Source organism: Orbicella franksi, chromosome 5 (genome assembly GCF_964199315.1).
Source record: "Orbicella franksi chromosome 5, jaOrbFran1.1, whole genome shotgun sequence".
Taxonomy (NCBI): Eukaryota; Metazoa; Cnidaria; class Anthozoa; order Scleractinia; family Merulinidae; genus Orbicella; species Orbicella franksi.
The window spans coordinates 7,916,056-7,944,055 of NC_138149.1; the positions used below are offsets into that span (position 1 = coordinate 7,916,056).

The 28,000-nt window shown below is 38.7% G+C and overlaps 3 protein-coding genes across 8 annotated transcripts in view; all 3 read right to left on the bottom strand.

Moving 5' to 3' along the window:
• LOC145488620 (uncharacterized) overlaps positions 1–28,000 on the bottom strand; it is a 98,343-nt gene that overhangs the window by 19,221 nt on the left and 51,122 nt on the right. For 2 of the 5 annotated variants that reach the window (XM_081467514.1, XM_081467509.1), the window contains exons 1-2: positions 3,496–3,681; positions 2,081–2,173 (exon numbers count right to left, since the gene is read on the bottom strand). The gene's annotated coding sequence lies outside the window, so the exon portion shown is untranslated. The other 3 variants (XM_081467513.1, XM_081467512.1, XM_081467510.1) reach the window with 3 other exon arrangements.
• On the bottom strand, positions 14,479–17,242 carry LOC145488677 (tumor necrosis factor-like). The gene is made up of 2 exons (XM_081467599.1): positions 16,957–17,242; positions 14,479–14,951 (listed from the first exon to the last, which is right to left on the bottom strand). The coding sequence occupies exons 1-2, from the start codon at positions 17,093–17,095 to the stop codon at positions 14,587–14,589; spliced, it is 504 nt and encodes a 167-aa protein (XP_081323725.1). The 5' UTR covers positions 17,096–17,242; the 3' UTR covers positions 14,479–14,586.
• On the bottom strand, positions 20,918–27,861 carry LOC145488673 (uncharacterized). Of its 2 annotated transcripts, XM_081467596.1 has the most exons (6): positions 27,537–27,861; positions 27,033–27,145; positions 23,276–23,376; positions 22,686–22,861; positions 21,807–21,985; positions 20,918–21,642 (listed from the first exon to the last, which is right to left on the bottom strand). In XM_081467596.1, the coding sequence occupies exons 4-6, from the start codon at positions 22,784–22,786 to the stop codon at positions 21,611–21,613; spliced, it is 312 nt and encodes a 103-aa protein (XP_081323722.1). In that variant the 5' UTR covers positions 22,787–22,861; positions 23,276–23,376; positions 27,033–27,145; positions 27,537–27,861; the 3' UTR covers positions 20,918–21,610. The 2 variants fall into 2 exon arrangements, with proteins under 2 accessions (XP_081323722.1, XP_081323721.1); XM_081467595.1 differs by having other exon boundaries at positions 22,686–23,376.

Sequence of the window (28,000 nt, forward strand, 5' to 3'; positions counted from 1 at the left end):
TTCGACACCGCCAGATGATCATGAAAAGAAGCTCGAGTATTATAAGAATAGGTGTTTTTAACATAGGTTCTATAACTTGTAAAATAATGCGGACACTCCCCATTCACAATTTTAAACATCATGCACAATTTCTTCATGCGTATTAGATCATTAATTGGCATCCACTGTAGTTTCTTGAACAGTTGAACCGAGTGATCGTGGAAACTAGCGTCTAATATTAACCTACTACAGCGTTTCTGCACTCTAAGTATTCTCAGCAGTTGATCGTTAGAGGCGTCTATATCTTCTCCAGCTAATGAATAGAGGTGGCAGCATTTAAAACCGAGGCTGCACGAGCAGGGACATTCAGTCACCGAAATGAACACCTAGATGTGCAAAAGCTGCACAAAGGGCAATTACTGGTTTAAGAATCGATGATGTCAAAAGTGAAAGAAAAAGTGAGCTCACAAGTATAGCCTTCCGAAAGCGGCATAGCAGTGCCCAGCCCACATGCCGTAATCACCAAAATGAAGACAATGGAATTAAACGAACGAATAATTTGCTTATCAACCAGAAGCTCGCAAAATTCCCAATCGATGGGTTCCTGTCAACATATCACAGATGAGGATTTGAACGTGGGGTTACCACCACGTAGTGACAATGCGAAGGATTTGAGAGAAGGGTCTCGCGACTCTAAGTCCAGAGGCCTAAATTGCTTTTGCAACCGCATTGTCCTTAGGTCTTAATATGTGCATGACCACAGTGGCATGTTTGGTAAACATCAAACCCAAATCAATCCTTTCCCTAAATTTACGAATTTGCGACTGTTAATTAATGATGAGGATCCTAACGCGCGAGGAGCGCGAGAGAGGAGAAAACAAAAATTACACAACTGGGTTTGATTTTCGTTGCTTCGCGCCCAGATGTTGCGCTTCACGTTCTGTCCAGCTAAAGAGCCCTTTGCTGTTGCCTGCGTTACTCGTGTTTCATCGTCATACTTTGTTTTCACACACAAGGTCACATAAACGTCTCGATTACAAGAAATCTGGACATCTCCGACTTTTCAGAGCGAAAAGAAACAAGAGATGAAAAGTTTCTATCCCCCGGCGTCAACTCAGCAAAACTTTGGGAAATAGAACAACTTAGGCTCCGTCCACATGACGCCGGACTACATCTGAAAACAAAGTTTTCAATCTGAAAATGCATCAAATGTTTTCCATCCGTATTACGCCGGAGAAACTTAAAACTGAAACCGTCACGATCACCGGTTACATTCTGGATTTGTTTGAGGAAAACTCGCGCAGAGAAATGATTATCGTGAAGTCATCGTTTTCCAAAAGCTCCGTCTTTAAAATATTTTCCGTCTACACTAAAACGCAAAGCCAGCGATTTCAAAATTCCTCCGGTTTGAAGCGCGTTTTCGAATAGCTCCGTTTTCGTGACAGATTAGTGTGTCCGGTAGGCCAAGCCGTAGAAATAAAGCTGCGTTTTCAAATTTATCCAGCGTAGTGTGGAGCCAGGCGATCTTCCAATTGTCTCCTAAAACATTATACTCAACTTGTCACTGAATAACATACTAGTAACCATTAGCTACCTTACTACATGAAATTTTCGTGACACGTTAATTTCGTGAATATCGCGATTTAAAAAAATAGCGAAATTAAAGTGATGGCATTGTTAACAGTTAGTCCAGCAGTTGCGTTTTTGTTAATTTTAACGTTATTGTACCTCTGATAAAGTCGGTTTACTACATACAAGAACATGTTTATGTAACATTGAAATGAGTTCTGTGTTACTCGAAAACGCGAAGTTAAAGTGATTCAAAATACAAAATTTTCGCAAAATCGCGGAATTTAAGTGTCGCGAAATATGCTCACCTCAAAATCGCGAAATAAAAGTGTCGCGAAAATTTCGTATAATTAGGTACCACTGAAGCAGTCCATCTAGTCTTGCGACTCAATGTTCATTATAGAACCGCGAATTCACACTGAAGGTAGGCTACTAATGATGTTGAAGTAACTGATTGGTCACGGTCCCGGGTCTGTTCTCAAGATAAATAGAAAGCTACAAATATACCGAGAAATAAAACAGGTATGCTCACCTTAGTTCAAAAACGCATTACCAAGTCGACTCATAAGTTTCACGCCACTTGTTCAGTTTCTTCGACAGCAAGGCAGCTTGTAAATCGTACGGCCTAAAACGAAAACGGATTTATTCGATTTATTCGAAAATTAAGTGAAAACAGACCTAATACTCAATCCGTGATCATTGATGTACAACATCGGAATGACGTCCTAATTTAACAACACTAAACTTGACTACTGTTTTTAAGACTAGGTATTTTGTATACCTTGGAAATTCCCTTTGAATTCGCTGAATCAGCTCTCAAACGAAGGCCAGATCATTTTTATTTCAAGAGAAAGGTATTTAAATTTTACTGAGCAACAAACACTTGGTTACAGACAGTTAGTTTTTGGTGGTGCACTGAATACAGTATTTGAATCACTATATCTATGTTCTTTCACCCACAAACTACGATTAAACGATATTTCGATATATTAGTGAGCCAGTTACTGGCCTCTTCGTTTTTGCATGCACGTTTGCTCAAGTTTTCTTTGCTGGCATTCGCAGAAAACACATTTAATCATTTCCCCCAAAATAACAGCTGACACTTGAATGTCACGAGTCTCTTATATGCAGACAAAGCCAATAAGGGAAAGACCCCTAATCAATACATGCAACTGATGTTTTGACAAATAGAAAAAACTCCATGGGACCGAATGGGCCAATCTCTTTCAAAGTTATTTTCTCGATAGGATCAACGCGTTTTATTGTTCCTCCAGGTTTCCCTGAACGACAAATGCCGAAAAAAAATACTCTTAAGTAAACGCGCGTGTGGCAAAATGGCGAAACTTTGAATTACTTCTTTCATTAAGTCTTTAGTGCAACGAACCATAGACCATGTACTATGCTGATAAAAATAAAATAAAACCACAATTATTGATTTTTCGACTACAATGTTGCAAAATTGGTGAAGACCGGTTTAGCTTCCTGTTAATCGATCGAACCGCCATCAAAATTAACACCGACGACAAAACAGCGCCGAGCTGTACTCAGAGGGTTTGTTGATTTAACAATATCGGTCGTCGCTAGCCGCCGTATTCAACATTGCCCCTTCGGATTCGATCAAACAATTTAGCGAAAAAACTGAGGGGCCGGTGCCAACAAAAAAGAATCAGTTGCCTTCGACGAAGGAGAACGGAACTCTTTCCGGTCTAGACAGGCGATGGCCATCAAGATGGAAACTTCTGAGTTCTCTTCGTATCCAAGTTGTTTGCCATGTTATCACAACTGTCTCGTCGTTACTCATGCATGCAGTTAAGATTCGAGATTGTATTTGGATGAACAGACTAGAAACCAAGATGATCACATCTCGTCATTTACGAACCATTTTAGACACTAAAAACACAGCAGCAATAGTAGCATCCTGATGTAAATAGTGGTAGCCTGACTTACCTTCTACCGCGGTCGATTCGCCTGGAGCGCGTTAGTAAGTAACAAATTCTGGTTCGATTGCTAATTCGAACCAGAATAGTTACTTTACCATATTGATAAATTGATCGAAACGAAAAGCGAAAGTCGAAAAAGCGACGCGACGGGACGCGCCTTCATAAACGAAAGTGAAAGTAACTATGCCCCACAGGGAATGCGGTAAAGTATTTGTGTGTCAAATTGTTCGCACGTTACCCTGGGTACCAGAGGTCTTGTTTCGCGCGCGGCGGACGGAAATACTTCGCGTCGCTTTGGCGAGACATAACCGACACCGGAAACCGCGCAAGAAGGGGGCACGTCTGATATAGAAATAAAGATTAAAAGACACACACAACCACAAAACAAAGAAAAGTTCCAGGACGCACGCTAATTGTGCGCTCTTGTCGTTGTTTTCACCTGGCCAGCTCATAATTATAGAAAACATGAAATATCTACCAATAGCAATATAGCAAGACCGTGACATAATGATGACAATGATGACATAATGACGATAATGATGACATACTGATGATAATGATAACCTGGAATACAAGCACTTAAGCTTAATCGATATTTGTAGGGGAAAAATACCTTGGAATCAGTCGAAAGAGCTCATTTCAAATGGATGAGTTGCCAGTAATCAGATACCCGTGTTTGCGCGAAGAACTCTGGGATCGTCAGGGGGCAAACATTGCTAGTCGCTAGAAGGAAATGTATGGCGAAAAGTTGTTTCCAGTTACAAGAAAACGATTTTTGAGCGAGATCAACGCTTTTTCGCCGTCGTTTTTATCGCTAATGGATTTGGGCAATGTTGATATGTGGAATATGTAAGTTTTTGTTTGAATAAAAGTGAAATATGTGACAAAATCTACCGATAAACTCCGTTGCTTGCGTGAGGTTTATTGTGAAATTTACATCGCGTAATGGTCTGAAAATATTACAAAATTAATTAGGTATAAATCGAGAGGAAATAACCCAGTAAAGCCTTTTAAGTTATGTACAGGCTACTTTTGGCTTATTTGAAAGCTCAGTCATACAAATAATACTGAAAATAAGCCCGGTGGCGATCATTGTGCTGTCTGGGGTTGATTTAATGACAAATGAGTCCGCGCGACTCATGCTGTGTGGCTACTGTGTTGCTCAAAGCCTTTGTTTTGCTTTTACAAGCACGTATTTCAGTGATTTTCCTTTTCTATAAAAGATCAAGGGTGGCTCCTTGAATATATCTCTGAGTATTTGTATTTAAAAGTGCCATTTGTGCGTGATTATGCTTTCCAAAGTTTGGTATTGCCGGTTGAGTGAAATTGCCCGACACAAAGGGTAGTAGTTCCTCATGCAATTCTCGATTTCTGATTTAGAGCTTCTTTTCTGTCTTTATATTTAACTTTTCAGAGGGTCTTTTCTACCATTTGCTCCAGGTAGCCTCTCGAGATCAGGCGTGTTTTGAAATTTTCAATATTCTCTTCGATGTATTTCACAATAAACCTCACCCAAGCAAAAGGGAGTTTATCGGTAAATTTTATCACTTATTTCACGGTTATTCAAACAAAAACTTACATTTTCCATGTATCAACATTGCCAACATCCATTCGCGATAAAATAACGGCGAAATAACGTTGATCTCTCCCCAAAACGATGTTTTTGGGCGTCGAAATAACTTTTCGCCATACATTTCCTTCTAGCGACTTGCAATGTTTGCCCCCTGACGATCCCAGAGTTCTTTGCGCAAACACGGGTATCCGATTACTGGCAACTCATTCATTGAGATAACGTCAGAGAATAACACAAATCGTAGTTAATTTCAGCCTCGTCACGGTCTGCCGAGTACAACGTTAACGTATGCTGCATTCTGATGTTAATTGCATTGTTTTGCTTTGTCATCACACGCAAGGAAAAGCTAATCTTGGATATAAAAAATATTAAAGATATCAAAGTTACACCAGACTACTGGCACAGTTCTAGTGCAAGTAGTGGCAATGTTATTGTCAATCGTCCTGAAGAATGCCCTGCGGGACGAACTGTGGCGAGGACCTCCACAGTGTTGCGGTAAAAGTGGTCTGGACTATCAGTTCCATTGCCGTTGCGTCTTTATAGCCAGGTATTTGGTCAAATGTGAGTTTGCTGACAATTAACGGTCGAAAATGAAAATTGGTCATGTGATCTGCGAAGCCTATCAGAGTACGGTCAGTACTGATAAGACTTCACATCAATCTAAAAATAACCTTCTTTGTCGAGAGAGTGAAACATGCCTTGCAAGCATCTTTTAAAACATGCTTTGTAAGCATCTTTGGAAAAAAAACCCGCTGCGTCAGCACCTTTCAAGATGGCGCCATCAATATCATTTGTATCTTATGTTTGGCTTCCTTCAGCAAACAAAATGGAACAACAGAAATGACTTCATCAATATAAAAAACAAAACAAATCAAACACTTCTGTGCCAATAATATCTTCAAGCAACTATCAATCATTTCCCCAAAGTGGACAGGTTGCAATTCTATGGATCATTGACTTGTATGTAAACACTTTCGAAAAAATGTGTATAGAACTGCTTACCGAAGCACGTGCTTGCCGAAGCACGTGCTTGCCGAGGCAAGTTTGCGGTTTTCATAAATTTTCGATCGTGGTAATTGGTAAAAAAGAGTCTGCAGCCGTCTGCGCTTTCCAGTTATGACAGTTATTACTCGGATCCTGACGCTTATGATGACTTTTGATCTCTTGTTTACATTTTGCAAGGGACCATTGTTGTGCAAGCAAGTTTTGCTGTTTGTAATTTCCGCTTTTTCCGGTCAATAATTGGTATGATTAACCATTTTATCCAATGATACGCCGACTTGTTGACTTTCCGGGCTGGGAATCTTCGCTCGGATTTCCTACAGTATTTTCCTACAGTATTTTTATGAGGATGGTCGGGAAGAGATGATGTTACTTCAAGGAGAGATTGGAAGCTCGGCGACGTTTCTTCTGGGAGCAAGAACTCGCTTCTGGAGAGTTATACGCTTCAACAATCGTTTGCTTTACTGAACACTTCATGGGGCTGACTACGTTGTCTTCGGGTCATTCAAAATTCTTCTAGGAAAATTTTAAATGAAATTTAAGGTTGATTCAGTCGAATTGCGACATAAAATGGATGTACCGAGCTCGTATTCGGGATATTTGAGCTTGAAAACTGGCATCTTGAGGAATTTTCACCAAACAAAAAACTCGCGGAAAGCTTGCGTTACGTAACATTCGAGTGGTTTCCAGTGCTGAAGTCGTAAACATCGATGTTTTTCAATAGCCCCTTTCACGGTTACCTTTGCTCATTTGCAATAAAATCTAGCATGTATTACAATAAAATCTAGCATGTATGTGAGGCAATTTCGGGCTATTTTGTAGTTTTAGCCCGAAATTGCCTCGCATCCACGTTGGATTACATTGTAATGCAAATGAGAAAAATTAACCGTGAAAAGTGCTATTGGGTAACTCAGCAGTATTCGTGCGTGCGCGAGCGCACTTATACTAGTTCCACAGCAGCATAACGAGGTCAGTCCCACGGACGTGTGTCAATTATTACAGGATTATTTTATGAGTGCGATGATCATACGTTGATTAACATTAACGTACACTTTTATCAAACTAAACAGGGTCATATATCTCATGGAATGTCGAACTAGAAATAATGATGAAGGCACCGTAGCACATTTGTAACTACGGTTTCGTTATTTTGGTATATTTCCATGCGGTATCGCGGATTTTTACGTTTTTTTACGCGGTTTTGCGGTTTTCAGACCCCCCTTACGCCCCCCTTTTCACGAGAAATGGTGACTGAGGGACATTCTTACTGGCACAGCAAAAACCACACGAAACGCAATGTCTGTCAGATTAATTATGCAGTTCACTTTTATTTGTTAATCAAAACCTTCATGCACCATACAATGGTTTATTATTGAGCAACACAGATTTGTTCCTTAGCCCCTTAGGCTTTACATTTATCAATAAAATGATTGGATGTTTTCCAATCGCCACTGAAAATCTCCCAACTCCGCTCTTCAAGCATGCTCTTGTGTTTTGGAACGGAGACTCGGCGGCCAAGCTGCAAGAGAGACACGCGAGACGAGCCAGCACGATTCGCGAGCCGGCGAGTCGAGAGCCTACATGAAAGCCATTGAAACTGAATCGCTGTCTCTCTTGCGTCTTGTCCCGTCGCGTCCCCGTTCGCTCGCACGCCCAGGCGAAAAGCTAGCAGCGCTTGAGTGCGAAACTCAAACACTAGAGCCTGCAGGCTACTCTTCAAAACGCCATTTTCGCGAAAGTGAAACGGATATGACGTCATCAACTTGTTCCTCGGGACTTTCCCGCGGTTGTCAAAACTTTTATGGGAACTGGCTGCTGTCAGTTCGCAAGGAAATGAAAGTTCTTGACGTAATGCGACAGACTGCTGCTCATGCTACTTAGACTTGCCACGAGTCGACCTCATGAATTTCAGGGTAGAATCTGTTAGGCCGCGAAGCGGCCGAGCGAGCGACGAAGTGGCGAGAGGTCCGGCGGGTACTGAATAGACAAGACGAAGGACTTTTCAGAAAGTCTACATGCTACCTTACGATCCAGAAACAGAACAAAAAATGAGAAGATTAGCGTAAATTATCATGTATACAACTTAACTCAAATCAAAGGAATAATGAAATAAATGAAGCACTGAATTGGAAAGTGGTTTGCATTTCTGCGTTTGGGTTTTGGGCCACATACTGGGAAGCTTTTGGTTTTGACTGCTTTTGCAATTCGAAGTGAAAATACGTGGCAGGGCTAATCGGGTTTCCCTCAGATTAGATAAACACTAAATATTCGTAGGACGCAAAGATTAAAAATAAATGCTTGCTTGGCGTAATGCTAATTATGGGAAGTAAGCATTTTTTGGCCCATGACTAATCAATCTGACGCACAGCCATGAGACTGTTTGAAGTCGCTTAACCATTGCATTATAAAAACGCGCGGAAAAACGTCTGGCTCAAGCTCATGGGAAACGGCAAGTGTAGAGTGTTCAGTTCACATGAAGTAACGGCAGCCGATACAAAACAATACATAAAATGGCGGTCATGTTGTTGTCCCAAACCAATCCGGTGCGAGTTCAACTCTTTTCTTCAATAAACGCTTTCTTTAGTTCCAATAAATTTGCATGGTTGCTGGATGATGTGTGTGAAAACGCTGTAATGACATGCTCGGGAGATATTTAATTCCCTCAGTTGCTATGTTTTCTTGTGCGTAACACAAAATAAACAACAAGGATTCTGACTCACGAGAAACACAACCAATGTTTAGACAATGTAAACAATTAATTTGTGATACACAAGAAATGTGGATGAAATGCAGATCGTGTATAATTATTTGACCTACAAGGACTGCAAGAAAGTGCACAGAAAGCTGTGTGCTTCTATGCATGTTCTAACACACGATAGAAGTTCGGATGTAAACAGCACTGAACAGCTGTCGGTGATGCAAGTAATTCCACCTGTGCAATCGACGTTTTTTTGTAATGGCTTGTTATTGTAAAACAATAATAAGGGCCCGGACGCACTGAGCAAATTTTTATTTATTTCGCGAAAAAATCTGTCACCAATTCCCTGAGACAAGTGCGTCCGGTGATTTTTAGATCTACCAAATTTGTCAAGGCTTACCAAACTTCAAGGACGTCGTCGTCCTGCCTCGGAGCAGGACAAATTTTTGTCAGGCGTGAGATCTGACAGATTTGTCAATTTACACGCCATGATTTGAAGGAAAATGTCAAGCAAGAAAATTTGATCTCTATTTTTAGTCGGAGTATTTCAGTCCGAAGCCCGCCAAAATTAAATTTATATTTGCGCGGCAATCAAACGATAAACATGGAAGATTCGTACCTCGGTATGCTCCATGACGATCCGTTCGCACAGTACAACTATTACGGTTCCCAAGTCTACGTTAACGTTCCAGCTGCATCTCCAGGACCAAGCTCTGCTCAATTTGTACATCCGTATGTCCACCAGAGTCAGCCGAGTGCAGGTACAAGTGCAAGTTTCACGACTACATGTAATCAAATTGAAAGCAGCCAAGCTGAGGATTCAAGAGCAGACGAGAGCAGAAAAAGGGGCAAAGGTTCAAAGAAACAAGCGGCAAAGTACGACTCGTTTGAGCCAGGGGAAGAGCGGTGATTGTGATTGATACTTATGGTTAACAAATATTTTGCTGTGATTCAGTGCGCCCACGCTTGAGAAATTAAAAATTTGGCAGAGACAAATTTTGTCGAGATTTTTGGAAGGGCCAAACAAATTTTGTCAGTCCAGTGCGTCCGGACCCTAAGTTAAGCTTCCACTATCCTTTTGTATTTAGCTCAGTTTTCCAACAAAGTTTTTTCACATACAATTTAAGCGTCCCTAAGACTTCGGACTTCTCCTCGTTAAAGTGCCAAAAGTAAGCAAAAGTGAAAGATACTGTAGTTGTCAGACCTGTCGCTACGAAGTTATCATCTGCTGTCTTAAGCCTGCCTGATGATAATAAATTCATCGGAAGTTCCTATATGTTTACCAATACTTCATGTCATGTTTACCAATACATGACAACTGGCCTGATTCAAATTAACTTAAAAAAAAAAAAAAGAAAAACCAAAAAGATACGACCGAGTTTTTGCGACTACCTGCGGTTCATGCTACTGTATAATGCCGATATTCGATAGTCAGGGAAAAACATGCAACCCGAGGCGAATATAAAGCCCCATGTCGGGAAAACTAACGCAAACAAAAGTAATGACGGAATAAATGCAGTACCATACTGGAGACTGAATCAATCTGGGCCACATTTGGATGAAGCCAGAAGCTTTTGTTTCTTCAAATGGAAAGTGAGAGTAATAGGTAGGCGGGCCATAAATCTTTCAGTTTTCAGTGCTATTAAACACAAGCCTTGACCCGGAAAAAAATCCGCCTTCCTAAGTGTAATTATATGACGATAAACAGTATAGACCAATCACCCTATAACGCACAGCATGTGACTGTTTGAAAAGGTTTATTCATTGAATCACACAACGTGTAGCCTCTTCCAGGCGCTCAGTTAGTTGGGGCGCAGCGAAAACCAGCAGCGCTTGAGTGCGAAACTCAAACACTAGTGAAACGGATATGACGTCATCGGCCTGTTCCTCGGGACTTTCCCGTGGTTGTCAAAACTTTTATGGAAACTGGCTGCTGTTAGTTCCGGCAAGGAAATGCAACAGCTCTTGACGTAATGCGGCAGACTGCTGCTTATGCCACTGTATGATGCCAATATTTCTTGAACGATCCAGAAACAGAACAAAAAAATGAGTAGAAGAGCATAAATTATCATGTCAGTACAACTTGAAGGGAGGGTTTCACGGTTGGATGCATGTCTGTAATGTTTATTCGTCTGTGCACGCTTTTTAATCAGGCCCAGTTTTTCATGGTTTATGAACCAATCGTAAGCAAGTTACCTAATTTCGCATGCAAATAGCAGTAAAATCATCAACCGTAGAGCAAATTGTACTGGTCAAAACTAAATTCAACGTTCGATAGCGTCCGTAAAATCCACTGAAATCTTCTGAGAATTTTGGTCATCCGTCATTCTGGGACGACCAACTATAGCATGTGATAACTGAATTACATCTGAGTGGGGTTTTTAAAGCACTAGCATTGATAAGAAGCGAACAAAAGATTGGTTTAGAGACATGCGCCGAACAGTGAAGCCCTCCCTTTAACTCAAACCAAAGGAATAATAAAGTAAATGTAGCACTGGATCGAACTAGAAAGCGGTTTATATTTCTATATTTGGTCGGTTTTGGCCTGCAAATCGACCCTGGCAACGGAAGCTTTTGTTTTTGAATTTCGAAAGTGAAATTATGTGGCAGGGTTTATCGCGGGGATTTTTCCCTCAAAGTTGATAACCACCTAAACATTCTTAAGTCTAAATGCTTGAAATAATTTTAATTACGAGAGGTAAGTATTTATTATATCGGCCCACAGCCATGTGACTGTAAGAGGTAGTGGCTTATTCACTGAACTGTACAACGCGCGTAAAAACATCTGGTAAGTATGACACGGCGGCCATGTTCGTGTCTCAAATTAATCAATTCTGTGGGAGTTGAACTCTTTTCTTGTGTAAACAATTTCTCTTGTTATTTGCATGGCTGCTAGTTACGTGAGTGAAAACGCTCCATAGACATGCTTGGGAGATATTAAGTTCCCTCAGGAGCCATTTGGTTTCAAATAAATGTATTGTAACACAAAAGAAGCGACACGAAGTCTAACTTGTTGACTATACACACGAGGCTATCAAATTTGCTTACGACAGGAAGTTGCGAAATGATTATCACGAGAAACACAGCCAATGTATACGGCGAGAATCGAAACAATTTGTGATGCAGAAGATATTTTGATGAAATGCAAATCTTTTAATTACACCTTTTGCTGTTCATTTACAGAAAATAAACATTCATTTGTGTCCAAATTTCTTTCTTTATGGTCAATAAACTCTCATTAACACCAATATGACCTTCATTTGCGCGTAAGGAACGTTCAAGAATAACATTTACATATGCATTAACATTCAAAATCATCAAAAGAAAAACAATACCTTCATTTGACATTCATTGACTGTAAATGTATTTTCATTTTGGTCGAAAAAAAATTCGTTGTCGCGAAACGACAATCATTTACACTTTAGGACAATCAGTTTTCAACAAAAGACTTACAATAACGCAATTTGCATGAGAACTCACAATACGCATGAGAACTCACAATACGCACTACGTTCTATTCTGAGAAATGTTTGGGCAGAGCTTATGGTTATGCGAATTAAACGAAAGTAAGGACCTCATCACGGTTTTGAAACCACGCGTAAGAAATTACAGTGTATGGGAATCCGATGGCAAAGTAATAATTTTCCAAAAATCGAATTCTCACCAATAAATGAATAGCAAAGTTAAGATGCTAGACAAGGGATTGCATTGACCAAATTTGAGGGATGTAGCGTCCACATCCCTCGAATTTGGTTAATGCAAACCTTGTGTATTATCTTAACTTTGCTATACATAGATGTTTCAGAATTCAATTCTTAAGAAAATTATTTGCCATGGAATTCCCACACAAACACTGTAATTTCTGGCGTTGGAGCTTACTCGACAAAACGGCTGCCAAAACCGTCAGAAGGTGTACTGATTATTTGTAGAGATATTAAGTTTCCATCCGTATCAGTTTATAAAATACAATGATCAACAATAAATGATAACAAGCCTGACTTTTGGACTTTGTGCGCGAAGCTCTTCACCAAGATTATCCTCTGAGAAAGTATCACGTGGAATGCAAACAGTTCAAGTGCAGTATACCTGCTCTCACTAGCTCACACAACATGAAATAAAAATAATAATTTAAGGAAAATTGGAGTTGGCTTGAAAATCTCCTTACAGTTGCAACTTAACTCTACAACAAGGATGTCGTTGAAGGTCTTTAAGATTTTTGCGCAGCTGCGTGTCAGTAGTTGACGTAAACCTGGCGTAGAATATATGGCTTACAAGGTACTTTATCAAGCAATAACGTAAAGGCCGCTTGAAAGGAAGCTTTAAATAAAAATAGTATTCCTTGTGTGAATTCAACGTCATCCTAAAAGAGAGAGAGACACGGCAAGGCGGCGTAAAGCTGGCGCTCGAGGAATTTATGATAACATTACCACAGGGTAAGTGACTGCCTCGCGCGTCTCGCTCGTTTTGCATTCCATGTTCTTTTAGGAGCTGAGATCGGGAAACTCCAGGCCAGGAGGGGAATGAATAGGGTTGCGAATCGACGGATTTTGCCTTAGAAAGCACACAGGTTGCAGACTTCTGCGATATAAACTGAGCGGATTCACAGGTTTCAAAAATATACGCAGAACTTGGATCGGCTGTGAATTTTGGCGCGTATTCCTGACTCTGCCTGTCTTGAAGGTCGGCTCGTGGGTCCTTAACGTAAATTGGACATAAGTCTTTTGTCAGCCTTGGTCGGATCTTAATACTTTTATACTCATCAAGTTTTTGACTTTGTGAAATTAGCATTGGCATCACCACATTTACCAGATTAGTAAGAACTTTTACAATTCCGATTGTTTCTCACACAAGACAAAGTGGCAAATTTATCAGCCGAGACATCTCTTGGCCGACATTATTACTTTTTTAAAAATAATGTCTGATGACTTCGGGAACAGGCCTATGACTTCCGACAAGATTTTGCTCCCGCACATTCCGAAGTCTGATCTGAAGCGTCCAAAGACGTCGCAAAAATTTCCGAAAAAGTCCCCAAGTAGTTTTGTTGGCAGAGCAGCAGAAAAACTTCTGTTTAGGCGGCTAAAATAGCATTCATTAGTGCTTTAGATCATGCTGCAATTTCGTTCAAAACAGTTTCCAGCACTTAGATTTTGATGGGTCGTTAAAGCCACTCTTTATCACTTTATGCGACAATCACGGTATCAAAAAAACTACCCAATCATTGGTGAACACGTTGTTATCATTTTCGTGACACTGAATAGGTTACCATAGCAACAGTATGACCTCCTAAAAACATCCTTAATTACAGCTTGAGGGGATTATAATTCAAAAACGGCATGGTGAATTTTTTTTTATATTATCAACTTTTGGCAAAGTTTAAAAATTCTGTAGGTAGGGTTCAGAACCACTTTAAATTTTAACCTTACAATTTCTTGACTTTGTCCACTGAATAGTTTTCGATTAATTTTTTCGTTGCGTGACAGTGAAAATCATCTATAATGCACGCTGGTAGGGTACACAAATTGCTTCGCCGGAAATTTATTTATTTTGCCGGATAAGAGCGGCAATTTTAGAACATAACTGATTCATGCATGCTGAGTATTCAATATAGAGTCATGATGCATTTGGAAGAAGTACTTTTACAAGTTTTTGAACCTGAACACAGTTATAAAACTTGCATGTGAGCAAAACTCCTTTTTTAAATAACACGTTCATTAGGAGTTTCTGATCTTTTTCTTTTATTTATGACTCTTTCACTGACTTTGACAAGAGACATGGCAACACAATTGCTTATATCAACGACCTCAGCTAAGCTATTAACTATAGGCTCAAATCAAGAATGCACCGAAGTAAGAGTGGTTGGCATTGAACCAAAATTCGACTGAGCCATTCCTCGGCGCTCCCCACGAATTGATCTTCAGTGAGATAGTGTCACCAGCCTTGAGATCAAACACACCGACAGCGTTTGCTGGGTTTCCGTTCCCCCTAGTTGCGTCCAAAATGGCCGATCGCTGAAGAATGGTAATGACGTCATGGTCGTTCACAAGAACATGCACTCTCCCGCGGCTACTGATGTAGAGTTGTACATAGATGTAGTACTTTCCAGCCCTGGGTACTGTCAACTTTCCGTCACGATACGTCATGCCACCTGCAAGATGACTACGAGAGTGGCTGATTGACCAGTCGGTGATCACTGAAAGGTAAATTAAATTTTTCTGGAACAATGTTATATTGCTCTTTTGTGTTGTTGTTTTTACCCCTCCCCCCTCCCCTACTCTAACTGAGTTTTCCCATTTGCCAGTTTTCTTTATTGATGTCCAAGGACCTGTCCATACTAAGCCAGAGAAATTTGAAAACAAAGGTATCATTTTTCCTATATCATTGTAAACCATCTAACGTTAGAGTTGTTTTTCTGTAAATAGTGTGCAATAATAAAAACTGAAAACTGAAACATTCTGAAAACGCATCAGATGTTTTCCGTCCACACTACCCTCGAAGAATTTGAAAAAGCAACAATCACTGGTCATTTTGGATTTGTGTAAGAAGAAACTCGGGCGGGGAAATCACATCATTATCGTGACTACATTGTTTTCAAAAGGCCCCGTTTTTAAAATGTTTTGTTTTCCCTCGAGTTTGAAGAGCATTTTGGTGACGGATTAGTGTTGACGGTTGGCCTTTTCAAATTCCTCCGGACTCGAGTGGACGGGCCTAAGCCAGTTACAGGTATACCGGATGATATTTTGATGGGAACTCTGCAATGTTGAGCATTACAGGTTCCGATTTTCCTTTTCTCGTACGTATTAAATGAAACCACACTAACTACACCTTTTGCTGTTCATTTACAGAAAATAAACATTCATTTGTGTCCAAATTTCTTTCTTTATGGTCAATAAACTCTCATTAACACCAATATGACCTTCATTTGCGCGTAAGGAACGTTCAAGAATAACAGTTACATATGCATTAGCATTCAAAATCATCAAAAGAAAAACAACACCTTCATTTGACATTCATTGACTGTAAATGTATTTTCCTTTTGGTCGAAAAAAAATTCGTTGTCGCGAAACGACAATCATTTATACTTTAGGACATTCAGTTTTCAACAAAAGACTTTCAATAACACAATTTGCATGAGAACTAACATTCAATTGCATTATTAGGCAACCATATCCATGAAGGTAACAATCTTTAATGCGGCGAGACAAACATTACAGCCACAATAACATTTATTTTTGAAAGATAGAATATCAAATTCGCTGAACGATTTATCCTTCAATTGCCTCACTATTGAGGCATCGTGGCAAATACGTTTGCATGAAGCGAAACCACTGTCCACATTTAGCTGCCGTAATGGTACCAATACATATTTCGTTGTAGAGCTTGCTGCAACAGCTGCGTGCGATAATTTCACAGAGCAATTCCCTGGCGTCTTGCTTCGTCTCTTTTGACATCTTCAAAGGCCCTGACTATCCTTTCGCGGTGTTCAAATGGGATTCTACAGTATTTCTTCGTGGCAGTTCTGGAGAAATCTAACTGTCACTATGACACACGTATACTGTAGTGCGCCCTCTGAGTTGTACGCAAAAAGTTTCATAAGTGGCCGAATTTACATATATCTGGAAGGGGAGGATTGTGACAATATGTTTTAAAAAAAGTACATATGGTCCCTTGTTCTATAATCAAAATTTCGAGGAAAATTGGGCGAGATATCTCTGTTCAAAAGAACTGCGCGAATGAGCGATTGTTTTCTCTTAACGTTTGGTGAAAACACGGTAATGTTTGTCTTACCACACTAAAGATTGTTACCTTCATGGATATGGTTGCCTAATAATGCAATTGAATGTTAGTTCTCATGCAAATTGTGTCATTGAAAGTCTTTTGTTGAAAACTGAATGTCCTAAAGTGTAAATGATTGTCGTTTCGCGACAACGAATTTTTTTTCGACCAAAATGAAAATACATTTACAGTCAATGAATGTCAAATGAAGGTATTGTTTTTCTTTTGATGATTTTGAATGTTAATGCATATGTAAATGTTATTCTTGAACGTTCCTTACGCGCAAATGAAGGTCATATTGGTGTTAATGAGAGTTTACTGACCATAAAGAAAGAAATTTGGACACAAATGAATGTTTATTTTCTGTAAATGAACAGCAAAAGGTGTATATGTTTCAAAGTTTTGCAAAACTCAAAGCATACCTGTGTTAACTGGATAGTGGACTTCTTGTAAACGAGCTCCCACAATGTGAGCGGACGGTTTTGGGGCCTGCAGTGAACTATAAAGAACGAAGAATACTGTTATCTCATTGATTTTACCTTTCAAACTTCTCAAACTCATTACTGACTATTTATCAAGTTTAAACGAAGGAAATCATGACCGTGACAGTGTTTGAAAGACTAATCGTAATTAGTACAGATTTTCTTCGTTTTCTCGTTAGTTTTAGTTTCGATTGAGAAGATCTATCAAATATTGAAGTCAGTGTTTGACCACATTTCCAAACAATTCGGAGTTCGCAAAAATACCCCGCTTCGCGTTGTATTTTCCACTCTCTTCTCGATGTTTGGGAACATGGTCAAACACATTCTATAGAGTTTGATATCTTACATAACCAAATGTAATCGTAAAGTTAAGTTTGGGAATAACAATTGTAACAACATCTTGGCTATTTTTACGAATATTTTTTGCAATAAATTTTCTCCAATACTTAACGTTTCCTTTCGGTAATTTCGCTTCGACGTTGTTTCGGGCTTAGTGCATGTCTTCGGGGAATCATATTAAATCCATGAAACAAAACAGAAAAAAGGGGCCAATAATCTGACTTTAAATTCCCAGGATCGACCCTCTCGTTTTGTAACGACTATTGTTTGCCATCTTTCAAAGAACAGCTGAAGGAGCAACGTTTGATTTGCTATAGCAAAACACTCCAAAAAAAATTGTTTGACTGGATAATTCTGAAAGACGCAGTAAGTGTGTTTTGTGTTTTACCTTAGAAATCACCTTTAATATACAAAAGTCATTTTCAAAATTACTTACATCCCGAGTCCTTTCCATGAAAGCAGTGAAGCCAATCAGGGTACGTTTCAGTGAGCTGAATTGTAATATAGTGCTGGCCTAAATAATAAACAATTCAGTTCTCGGCAGATTGTGAGATTGAAAGATGAGTGTACCTTTGGTCCATTTCATTTTCACGAAAAGCAAAAATCAAAGAATCGAAAACAGAAAGCATAATTTTCAGTTATTGCTGGTTTTCACTATCATGACATCGATAGAAACTAAAAATCGTAACCATTCAGCAAATAAGTCAAAGCCAAAAAGTCAAAAATCTGGGATATGATAAATTATGGCTATACAAACGACCTCGCCTAAACTGAACTGGTGTTCAACCACTCAGCCACTTTGTTGTTGTTGCTTTGTTTGTTTTGATTTGCTTTTTACTTTGTTTTGTTTTGTTTTGCTTTATTTGTTTTGTTTTGTTTTGTTTTACTTGTTTTTCTTTGATTGTCATGTTTCCCGAGTGACTAATTCATTGCCCGATATAGATACCTGATCTCCAAAACCGACCACTCGATCGTGAAGGAGTCATTTGCCGCATGATAAATTTGTAGCTCTCAAATTTGGCGCACGAGCGAACCGTAACATATTCGAGACAAATCGATCCCGAGAACGAAAGGTAGCAAAACAGAGGCTAAAGCTGACGAAACCAAGCCAAAAGAATTAAGAAGCCAAAAGTTAAAAAGGTGTGTAGCGTAAATGCCCAAGAAACAACTTCAAGAACTAGATGTACTTAAATACCTCCTAAATCACGCGAGAAAATGAAGAGTTTAATAAGGGAGACCTCTCGAGTCCACCGCCACTTCAACAGCACATGGTTTAAATGCATCTGAACAAAGTACGCGCGTGAAATCTTTCTAAACGAAACAGCACCTTCGTAGTTATATCTTCTCAGAGGTTTTAGTGACAATCATGCTTGAAATAACTTCCAATTGTTGCGTTCTAATTAAGACGGATTCCACTCAAAGTTCGAGCAATAAGTGCAAAAATTATTTACTAAAAATCTACCGATAGCACGGTAACTTTTTGAATACTATTTACAACATCTCACTGTAATTTATTTCTCTAGGTGACCCCGCGATTAAATCCCCAAGCATTCTCGAGAAATTTAATATCAAACCTCGTAAGAATGCTTAAAGCGTGCGTTATTGTGTTTTCAACTAACGCGAAACGTCCGTTTTAATAGAAATATTGATAACTTCAAGTTCAATTGTCTCTCGCGGGGTCAGCTTGAGAGCTAAGGTCTCGATAAGATCTTCCTACCTTTATTCAAAATATTATCATGCCATGAGGTTTTTTTGGTAACTTAATTTTTGCCATTATTGTTCGAATGTTCTGCGGAAATCGTCTGAATAATTCTTTTGATGACGTCAAACAATCAGAACTTCAAGTTGCACAAGTGATTATTCGTTGGCAGAAGTTAAATGGCCCAGTGAAAATAGCTTTTTCATCAATCTCTGGTCGCAATACTCACTCTTATACACCTGTTATTTCAAGAGAACAGAAAACAATCACAAAACGGCAGGTATTAGTCAGGTCATGCTAGAACTAATGGAACATCTTTTATCAAGTCCTAAGGAATCTCGCTTGCGTGAAGACGTGGAAAGAATTCTTCCCTTCTTCAGAACCAGAACTCCTCTGTTTCACGCCCTCAGTAAAGGTGAGCGTTTAGAATTGTAACTTTATTTAGTATTACTCGATCTAGAAATACAATACGTTTCTCAGCTGATAGGCTAGCAAGGGTTTCATCAGATACACAGTATATCTGGTTAGAAAAGAGCCCGAAGAAAATCCACTCGCCGATTGGTTTAAAATTGTGTTTCTATTTAACAAATAGATTATGAGCTCGAGATTTCTGTCACGAATAGAAATCCAGAGCGAATTAATAATCTAATTGTTTTAGTGCAAATCTGCGTCTCGACTAGTAAATTATCTATATCCTCTTCACAGATGCTTCGAAAACCTAAAGAAATGACCGCCATTTTGTCAACAACCGCACACTGCTAGGCTAATCACTATCTGCAACATAATAGATAGTGAGTAACGTAGCCAATCAGAGGACGACATTTGTGATAGAACGCTGGTAGATTTTTACTTATGAGTTTTAGTATAAATCTACTAGCGTTCTATCGCGGATACCGTTCGCTGATTGGCTACACTACTCACTATCTATTCTGCTGTAGATAGTGAGTGGTCTAGCAGTGTGCGCTTGTTAACGAACTGGCGGCCGCTTATTTGTGTTTCTGAAGTGTCTGTGAAGAGGATTTACGGAAAGAGTTTTGAACGACTAATAAATTTATACTAAAATAATTAGTCTATTCGCTCTCAATTTCTATCTGTGATAGCTGACTCGAGCTGCGCCCTCGTCAACTATCACGCAATAGAAATCTCGAACTCCTAATTTAATTGTTAAATAGAAATACTCGGAAAGCTTGGAACCACTCACCTGCCGGTTTGTGTTCCCAAAGCATTTCTCATTCTCCCAAACTTCGAATCGTGCTTCTATATCTCGAGGGAAACACGCTATGTATTTTGCATGTACAATTAAAAGTTTGAAAAAGGATAATAGGAAATTATATCGTGGCATAACTTCACTGTTCCTATCTTTATATGCAAAGAACTGGCGCGCGTTAAACTAAATAGAGGAAGCACGACTTATTTGAATTCTCTGACGTATGGGTTTAGTTCTAATCCGCCGTAGGAAAAAAGATGGCGGCTGGTACAGTTACACATAATTCTTAGCGCACGGAAACTTAAACAACGCTCGTAAAAAATGCACCCAAACGTTCTAAAACCTTCGAGCCTAGAATACACAGTGTCGTTAGCAACTCTACAACGAACAGGCCTTGATGTTGCAGTTGTTGATGAATCGAATTCAAGAATTGGAGAAGCGGCAGCCTAAGCGTGGACCATCTGCTTCTGGGAATGGATGGGCCCGTCAACCCCGTTCAAATAATGGTTTCTACTGCTACACCAGCAACTACGTCGTTGAGAAGGCGACCCAGACGCTGATTCACTGCATAAAATCGTCTGTATAAGGAGCCTTCCTCAGCTCGTACACAGTCAGTATATCTATTGGTATAAGACAAATATAAGGATGTGGCAGGATGTATAAGGTCCGTATAATGATCAGTATATTTCAGGGTTGGCCAAGAAAAATACCAGGATCTTATACACTTGTGGCAGGATTCCTTATATGTCATTATACATGTCAGTATACATCATGTATACTGTGTGAAACAGGACTGAGGTATACTGGCAGGTCTGTGGAAGGTGTGTATACGGAATTTTACAGTTACGGCAGGATTCCTTCTATGTCAGGTCAAATGTCAGTATACAGTATATATACTGGGAGAATCAACGGGTATACTGAACGTGGCGTGGACGGGACGTGTACTGATTTCGTATATCTTATGGAAAATGACCTCTTGTTTTTAGCTACAATGAAATTTGTTTTCGGGATTTCTAGTGGCAGGTTTTATGGGTATTCATTTTCAAATCTTCGTAAACAAACACCATTTACTTGTGTTCCTCTCTGCTGTTTATTTAACATTTGCAAATAAAAATCTACTTGATTACTATCTTCGTGATCTCCTGATTGTGGTCGAAGCTTTTTCATGCTTCTTTAAGTCTTAGTCTACATGGAGTTAGAACTGTAATTGTGATAAGCAACAAAACAACTATTTTACACATAAAGTAAAATGTCTTCCAATGACGTTTCGGATACACGTCGAAATAAGTTAAAGCAAAATAATTTAGCAAACTTCATCAAAATTTAAATCTGCATCATCTACACTCTGATCACTTCGTCACCACAGGCTTCGTTGTCATTTCTGTCAAAGGAAAAAAAACAAGTCAGCTTTAGTTCTATGACGTAGAGAATAAGGTTTAAGTAAATGACAAACAAAAACGAGGAGTGGAATTTCTTAAATACCCGAAAAAAATTGCTTCCCAGACTTGTACAGACAGTATTATTCTGTATATATAAACACCTTACCTTCTACTCGAACCATTTCCTCTTCTCGTCTGTGTAACTCCTCCTTCCACTCATCTGACAGGGCCCATTTCGGAGTGTTCACTGGGGGCTCCTTTTCAACTGGATAGCCCGTTCTGGTCGTCGTCCTTTTCCATCTTTTATTCGTTGCCTGCTCGGCTCTTTCGCTGCGTTTGTCAAGTCTAAGAACAAAATAAACTTCATTAGTATATGCAGATCATTGTAACTTCGTGTGATAACGATCTTGCGGCCACGTTTTACCAAAAGCTACAAAAGATTTCCATTTTTTTGGCCTGTCGTGAGAAAATACACAAAATGGCAAAGCTTCTGGACGGCACAACATCATACGCAAGGTTGTATTCGAGGGAAAAAACTGCTGCCTCAAAATATAGTTTAGAAAAAATGCACGTTTTAATGAGTTCCTATTGTAACTCTAATTCTGAGGTTTTTACCGATGATTTTGGAGAGATACATGTATTTTAGTATTCTGATAAGAAAACACTTAGAAATACAATTAACTGCAAAGAGAAGCGAAAGTAAACTACGTATACGCGACGTTTCGAAATCATATTGACGCCATTATCAAGTAAAGACAAGAAAATAACAGTCGAGATGTTAATTTCTATCAATTACACCTGTCACACTATAAATTAACATCTCGAGTCAAAATAACTTCGAAACGTCGTAGTTTACTGTTGTTTCTTTTTTTTAATCAATGATATTTTTAATTAGTAAAATCGATTATCAGTGTATCATAGAAGTAAGCTGACACTTTAGAATGTAGGCTAATGCAAAGGTGTTTGTTGCATGATAATACTGATTAAAAAGATGCGTACACATACAGAGTGAATTCGAGACTGACAATCTATTTTTCAAGCTTACTTGCTCAGGAACGCTATGATTGTTTCACTGCGGTATTTGGGGGGTCTAGAAACCCATCCTCCTCCAGATTCGCTGGCAGAGTCATCATCGTCTGTTGACATGTGATGTTTACTCAAGCTTGGGAAAGCCCGGGACTCTTTCTCGTCCTTTACGAAGTTTCTTCTTCTTTCATATTTCTAAACAAAAACAGATATCCATACCCTTTTAAAACTCACTGACAATGTAACAGATTTTGCTAAACATTAAGTCACGCATAGCTGCCATTTGCCGAGAACAACAAGCTGTGAAGAAAATTATGATACATGGGTCTTTATATTTTCTTAGTAATTTTTCTACATGCAATGTTAAGAGTTTCAATCAGTTCCAGTTTCAGTGACCTTTTGTACAAGGCACGCAATGCAACAGGTTTTTGGCTCAATAAGGGAATAACTGTGAGTCCGCTGTGATGCCAAAAATGTCAGAACAAACGATATGTGATTGGTAAAAACTATCTATCTACTGGTCAAAAAACGGTGAATGTCAGTAAACTCGAGAACTCTGGCTAATACCATGTAGCCCGTACACTAGTAATTTCTCTCAGAATCACATACCTGTTCTTTTCGAAGGTTTTCTCTCTTCTCTTTCTTTGTGTCATCGGTTATCTTACCCAGAGCAGTTCTGCGAATATGTTCATGATACTTTTTGGAAGTTCCTAAGCATACAAAGACGAAAGAAGAGAGCATTTCAGGTCACAAATAAGTTCAGTCGTGCGGTACCGACTTAGTTACGGTCTTCTTCAAAAATAGATATTCCCACTACCATTTGCTGCAAATGGTATTATTTTAAGTACACTTTTTTAACTTGTGCTTCCTTTCGACAGCTGCTTGGCTAAAGCCACTCCTTCGACCAAGTTCACTGACAATAAATTGTGTTACTCTCTGATTATGAACACTGCTGACTCTGCAAGCGCAAAAAAAATATTGACTTCTTTTAAGTCCATTTTGTTTCTTGGTCTACATGGAATGAAGGCAACGTTAAGCATAGTTATGACAATAGGCCATCGGCAAGAGTTAAACTCCCCCAAAAAAGAAGAAAACAACAAATGCTTTGCTAAACGATCTCTTCATGAGTAGGTGCTTTCATACGCCGGGTCCACTAAAGCATGCTTTAACAGTTGTCACTAGCACACTTTGGTTACTGAGCGATTAGCAACGAGCTCGAGGCGTAGTGAAGTTGACTATTGTTTATAAAAAAACAAGGACAAGTTGTCAGAAGCTTTGGCTGAAACATGTACAGGGCACAAATGTAGTGGTAGAACACAAACTTTGATAAAGAACCTTAAACTTGTGGTTTTTTCAAACCAATACATGTAGTAACATTTGAATCATAAGTTAAAGAGAATAATAATTTTACAGTGCAAGAACTTCAACCAGGGCTGCTGTTTAACTCATTATAATAACTGATCGATCAATCGATCGATTGATTGATTGATTGATTGATTGATTACTTTGGTCAAACTAAACTAGCTACTGTCTAAAATTTGAGGCAAACTCACTTTGACTTAGCTTTCAAAAAGTGATTTGGATGTTCGCATAGGGAAACCCTGAAAAACTGGACAATTCATTTTATTTCAAAATTCTTGGTATACATGTACGTGTAGATTGATAGCCAGCTTTATTGGCTTTAATTGGACATGTTAAATGGCGTGGGTGCAAGACACTGTGAAAGATATAGGGTAACCTCAAGACAAAGAGCTGAAAATTCAAACCAAGACCTGAGATCAACACTAAGGGCTCGTTCGCACTTTGACATAAGCATAAGCATAAGCATAAACATAAGAAAAATATGTGTGAACCGGGGTTACATAAGCATAAGGATGGCTATTGCGCAGGCACAGTTCACCTCTCAGGAATCAAAGATGGCGGATAACGAAGTCAAAATTGGATTGTTGCTACTGTTAAGCCATAGAAATTGAAGAAGAAGATTGCTTATGTAAAGACAAACACAAAGAAAACCGAGAAAGGTCTCGATAAGAGATATTTTTACGAGAAGAAAGGCACAAGGCGATTATTATAACCTTGTACAAGAATTAAAACTGAGAGACATAGAATTTTATTTTGCCGTACAAACAAGGATAATTGTGGACAGATTCCGCCAACTTTTCGTTCACCTGCGTCGCCATGTTTTCAGCTGACAGATTCTGACAGAGCAAGCCTGGATTTTATTTTTGTGTATTCCGCTGACAAGAAAACTCTGTATGCTTACACTTATGCTTATGTATGCCCGGTTCACACTCAAGTATTCACAACATAAGCATAAACATAAGCATAAGAAAATGGAAAAAGTTCCATTCCTTGTGCTTATGCTTATGCTCATGCTTATGTAACTCTGGTTCACACATATTTTTCTTATGCTTATGTTTATGCTTATGCTCATGCTTATGTCAAAGTGTGAACCAGCCCTAAGTGTTGACAGGATTGATGACCAAAAGGTTTTATCACATTTGGAAAGCTACACTGTAAGCACCTGGGTTTCTACTGCATGCAAAAACATACTTAAGCCTTTGAGAGAGGAGAGAGTTGTGTTGCACACTAATCAAGTTTACAGTGTAAACAAAGTATGAAAGGCTGCGAGGGCCAGAGCTTGTGGCTTAAAAACATCAAACCGATTCAAGCAAAAATGTTCAAGGTTACAGATTATGTTTCATTTTGCACTGACAAAGGTAGGCAAGTTCTAGAAGCCTTTCATTTTTTTGCTAGATGTGGTGTAAACTTTTTATGCATTAATTAATCCAATCAAAATTTGAGTATCAAATTCAATATTGTTCTGAATTTTCAGCTCTTAACCTGAAATGAGTGGCTAATAGCCACTCTGAACAAACAGAATGAACTGATTCGATAACTTCATGTAGACATGTAAACAAATTCCTCCTTAGGCTAATAACCTAAATGAGTAATAAAACTCAATTTTCAATATTTACAATAAGGAATATGGTTAGTACAGTGGAACCTCGATTTAACGAACCTCTTTATAACGAGGTCCTCAGTATAACGAACGATTTTCATGGCCCTAGTAATAGCAGACTATACGGAAAAGAACCTTGAAACAACGAAACCCTGTTATAGTAAACATACTAAAAATGCCAATTCCTTGGCACTTCACTACATCAAAGTTCCACTGTAGTTCGACATTACTATAGCAAATTGTCTTGAAATTTGTAATGTTCATCAGTGGAACAGGGTTTACATGTACCTTAATATAATGTATATATAAAATAACAGATGACGAACTGATCAAATCTAGATTTGACTTAAAATTTTATTACTATTTAGTTTCGTACTACACAACTTGTGTGCAGTACTCATCGGATAAAATTTGCCAAATGGGAATTTACATCATTACACTGATTTGAAATGCACGAGTGACCATTGGAAATGTGATAGTTACAATAAGCGAATGCTTTTACAAAACAAAGGAAAGTTGGAAATTACGAATAAACTCTGTTATTATTGAAATACAAGAGAAGATTTAAAATTTAAAATTTAACATTTTTCAGGAGGAATTTGTTTGCATGTCTACATGAAGTTATGTAATCAGTTCATTCTGTTTGTTCAGAGAGGCTAACTCAGGTTTACAAATAATAAAGTACTTCTCCCAGAGGCGTAGGTTACATCGATTTGAAGCAGGCTTATATGGGGCAGCCTCCAAGTGACTTTGACAATAAATCAAAGTTCAAAGTCACTTGAAAGATTTTAAAGCAAGCTGCCCCATATAACCCCACTTCAAATCGATTTAACCTATGTCTCTGGGTGAAGTACCTTGTGAACCTGAGTTAACCTCTCTGAATAAATGGAATGAACTGATAACTTCATGTAGACATGCAAACAAATTCTTCCTGAAAAATGCTAAATTTTAACTTCTAAAGCTCCTGTTGTTACACAATAGTAACAGCATTTTTCTATAATTTCCAACTTTTCTTTTCTTTTCTGTAAAAGCATTCAGTTATTGTAGCTATCATATTTCCAGCGGTTGCGTGTGTATTTCAAATCAGTGTAATGATGTAAATTCGCATTTGGCAATTTTATCTGGTGAGTGCTGCACACAAGTCGTGTACTACAAAACTAAATAGTAATAAAATGTCAAGTCAGATTTACAGTTGCTCAGTTCGTCATCTGTTATAATCATGCTCTAGTTTACTACTGAGCACTCTGAAAACAGATCTGCAAATCACCTTGTTTCTATATAAAATATATAGAGACTGACTAGTGAAATGCCAAAATTTGCTTGCCAATATAATTTTTCAAAAGCTCTTACAAAAATAAATCTTAAAAAGTCTCCATGTTCCCCTAAATAGTCATAAATACATACATGTATCTTGTAAGCCAGGGTTCTTCCTCACAGGTTTTCCTTTTTTTCTTCAAGTAAGGAGGCCAGGGATTATACTGTACATACATGTAAGGCATTACCAATTTTACTTCATCCTATGATTAAAATACAATACGCATAAAAGGTTAGTTAGTTTATGTGTAAATCCACACTGGAAAACCTCAAATCAAGCTTGCAGTGCTAAGGAAAATATCATAATAAATCAATCAGTAAATTTTACACAGTAGTTTGATTTAATGGTTTAATTCACCATCATTCCCATTGCTGTCCCTTTTGAAATGAAGGTATAATAATAATAATAATAATAATAATAATAATAATAATAATAAGTGAATAGCTTCTGCTTGATAAAGAAACATTTACAACGAGAGGCAATTCCATACATCTTAAGCAAACTTGACAACTGAACTTTACCCTGGAAACTTAAGCTTAACTTACTCGTACGTACAAAACAACCCGGGAAGACAACAATGACTAACGTTTTACCTGTTGTTGTTGTTGACTCGTACCTCCGTGTGTATCGATGTTTTTACCAGCTGTATGGCACCAAAAACTGCTTGAAATCGTGCACAGAGAAGAAGTGAAGGTAAACTGAATTTTGTCCGCCAAAGTAGAGTTTTTAAACAGTGAAAAAGGACCTAGAGATCGATGCAAGCTTCAACATTTCACATCTTTCAAAAAGGACGCCAAAAAATGGCGCGAGAACCGAGAGAACCTGGTGTCTAATGTGGAAAACCGCTGATCGGTGCTTTTTGAAGGTCAGACACTCAGAATGATGTAGGTCGTTTCTCCCATTTCGTTACAAGTCGTTTCGAAAACATTTAAAGTCATTTTCGTTCCAAAAGTAACCTCGAGGAAAAAATCTGATTAAAGTGCTTTCGTCGTCGTAATACGTTTTGTGATTTGTTGTTCAAACGTAATGCAATGTTGATATGATGGCAGGAAGTCGA

Bases quoted from the DNA above. Each gene is read 5' to 3' on its own strand.
- LOC145488673 (XM_081467596.1), bottom strand. From the start codon at position 22,786: ATGTCAACAGACGATGATGACTCTGCCAGCGAATCTGGAGGAGGATGG. The intron at 21,986-22,685 runs GTAAGCTTGAAA...TTTTGTTCTTAG, and splicing joins ATCATAGCGTTCCTGAGCAA to ACTTGACAAACGCAGCGAAA. The intron at 21,643-21,806 runs GTAAGGTGTTTA...TTCCTTTGACAG, and splicing joins GGAAATGGTTCGAGTAGAAG to AAATGACAACGAAGCCTGTG.
- LOC145488677 (XM_081467599.1), bottom strand. From the start codon at position 17,095: ATGAGTTTGAGAAGTTTGAAAGGTAAAATCAATGAGATAACAGTATTC. The intron at 14,952-16,956 runs GTATGCTTTGAG...TTTACCTTTCAG, and splicing joins CCACTATCCAGTTAACACAG to TGATCACCGACTGGTCAATC.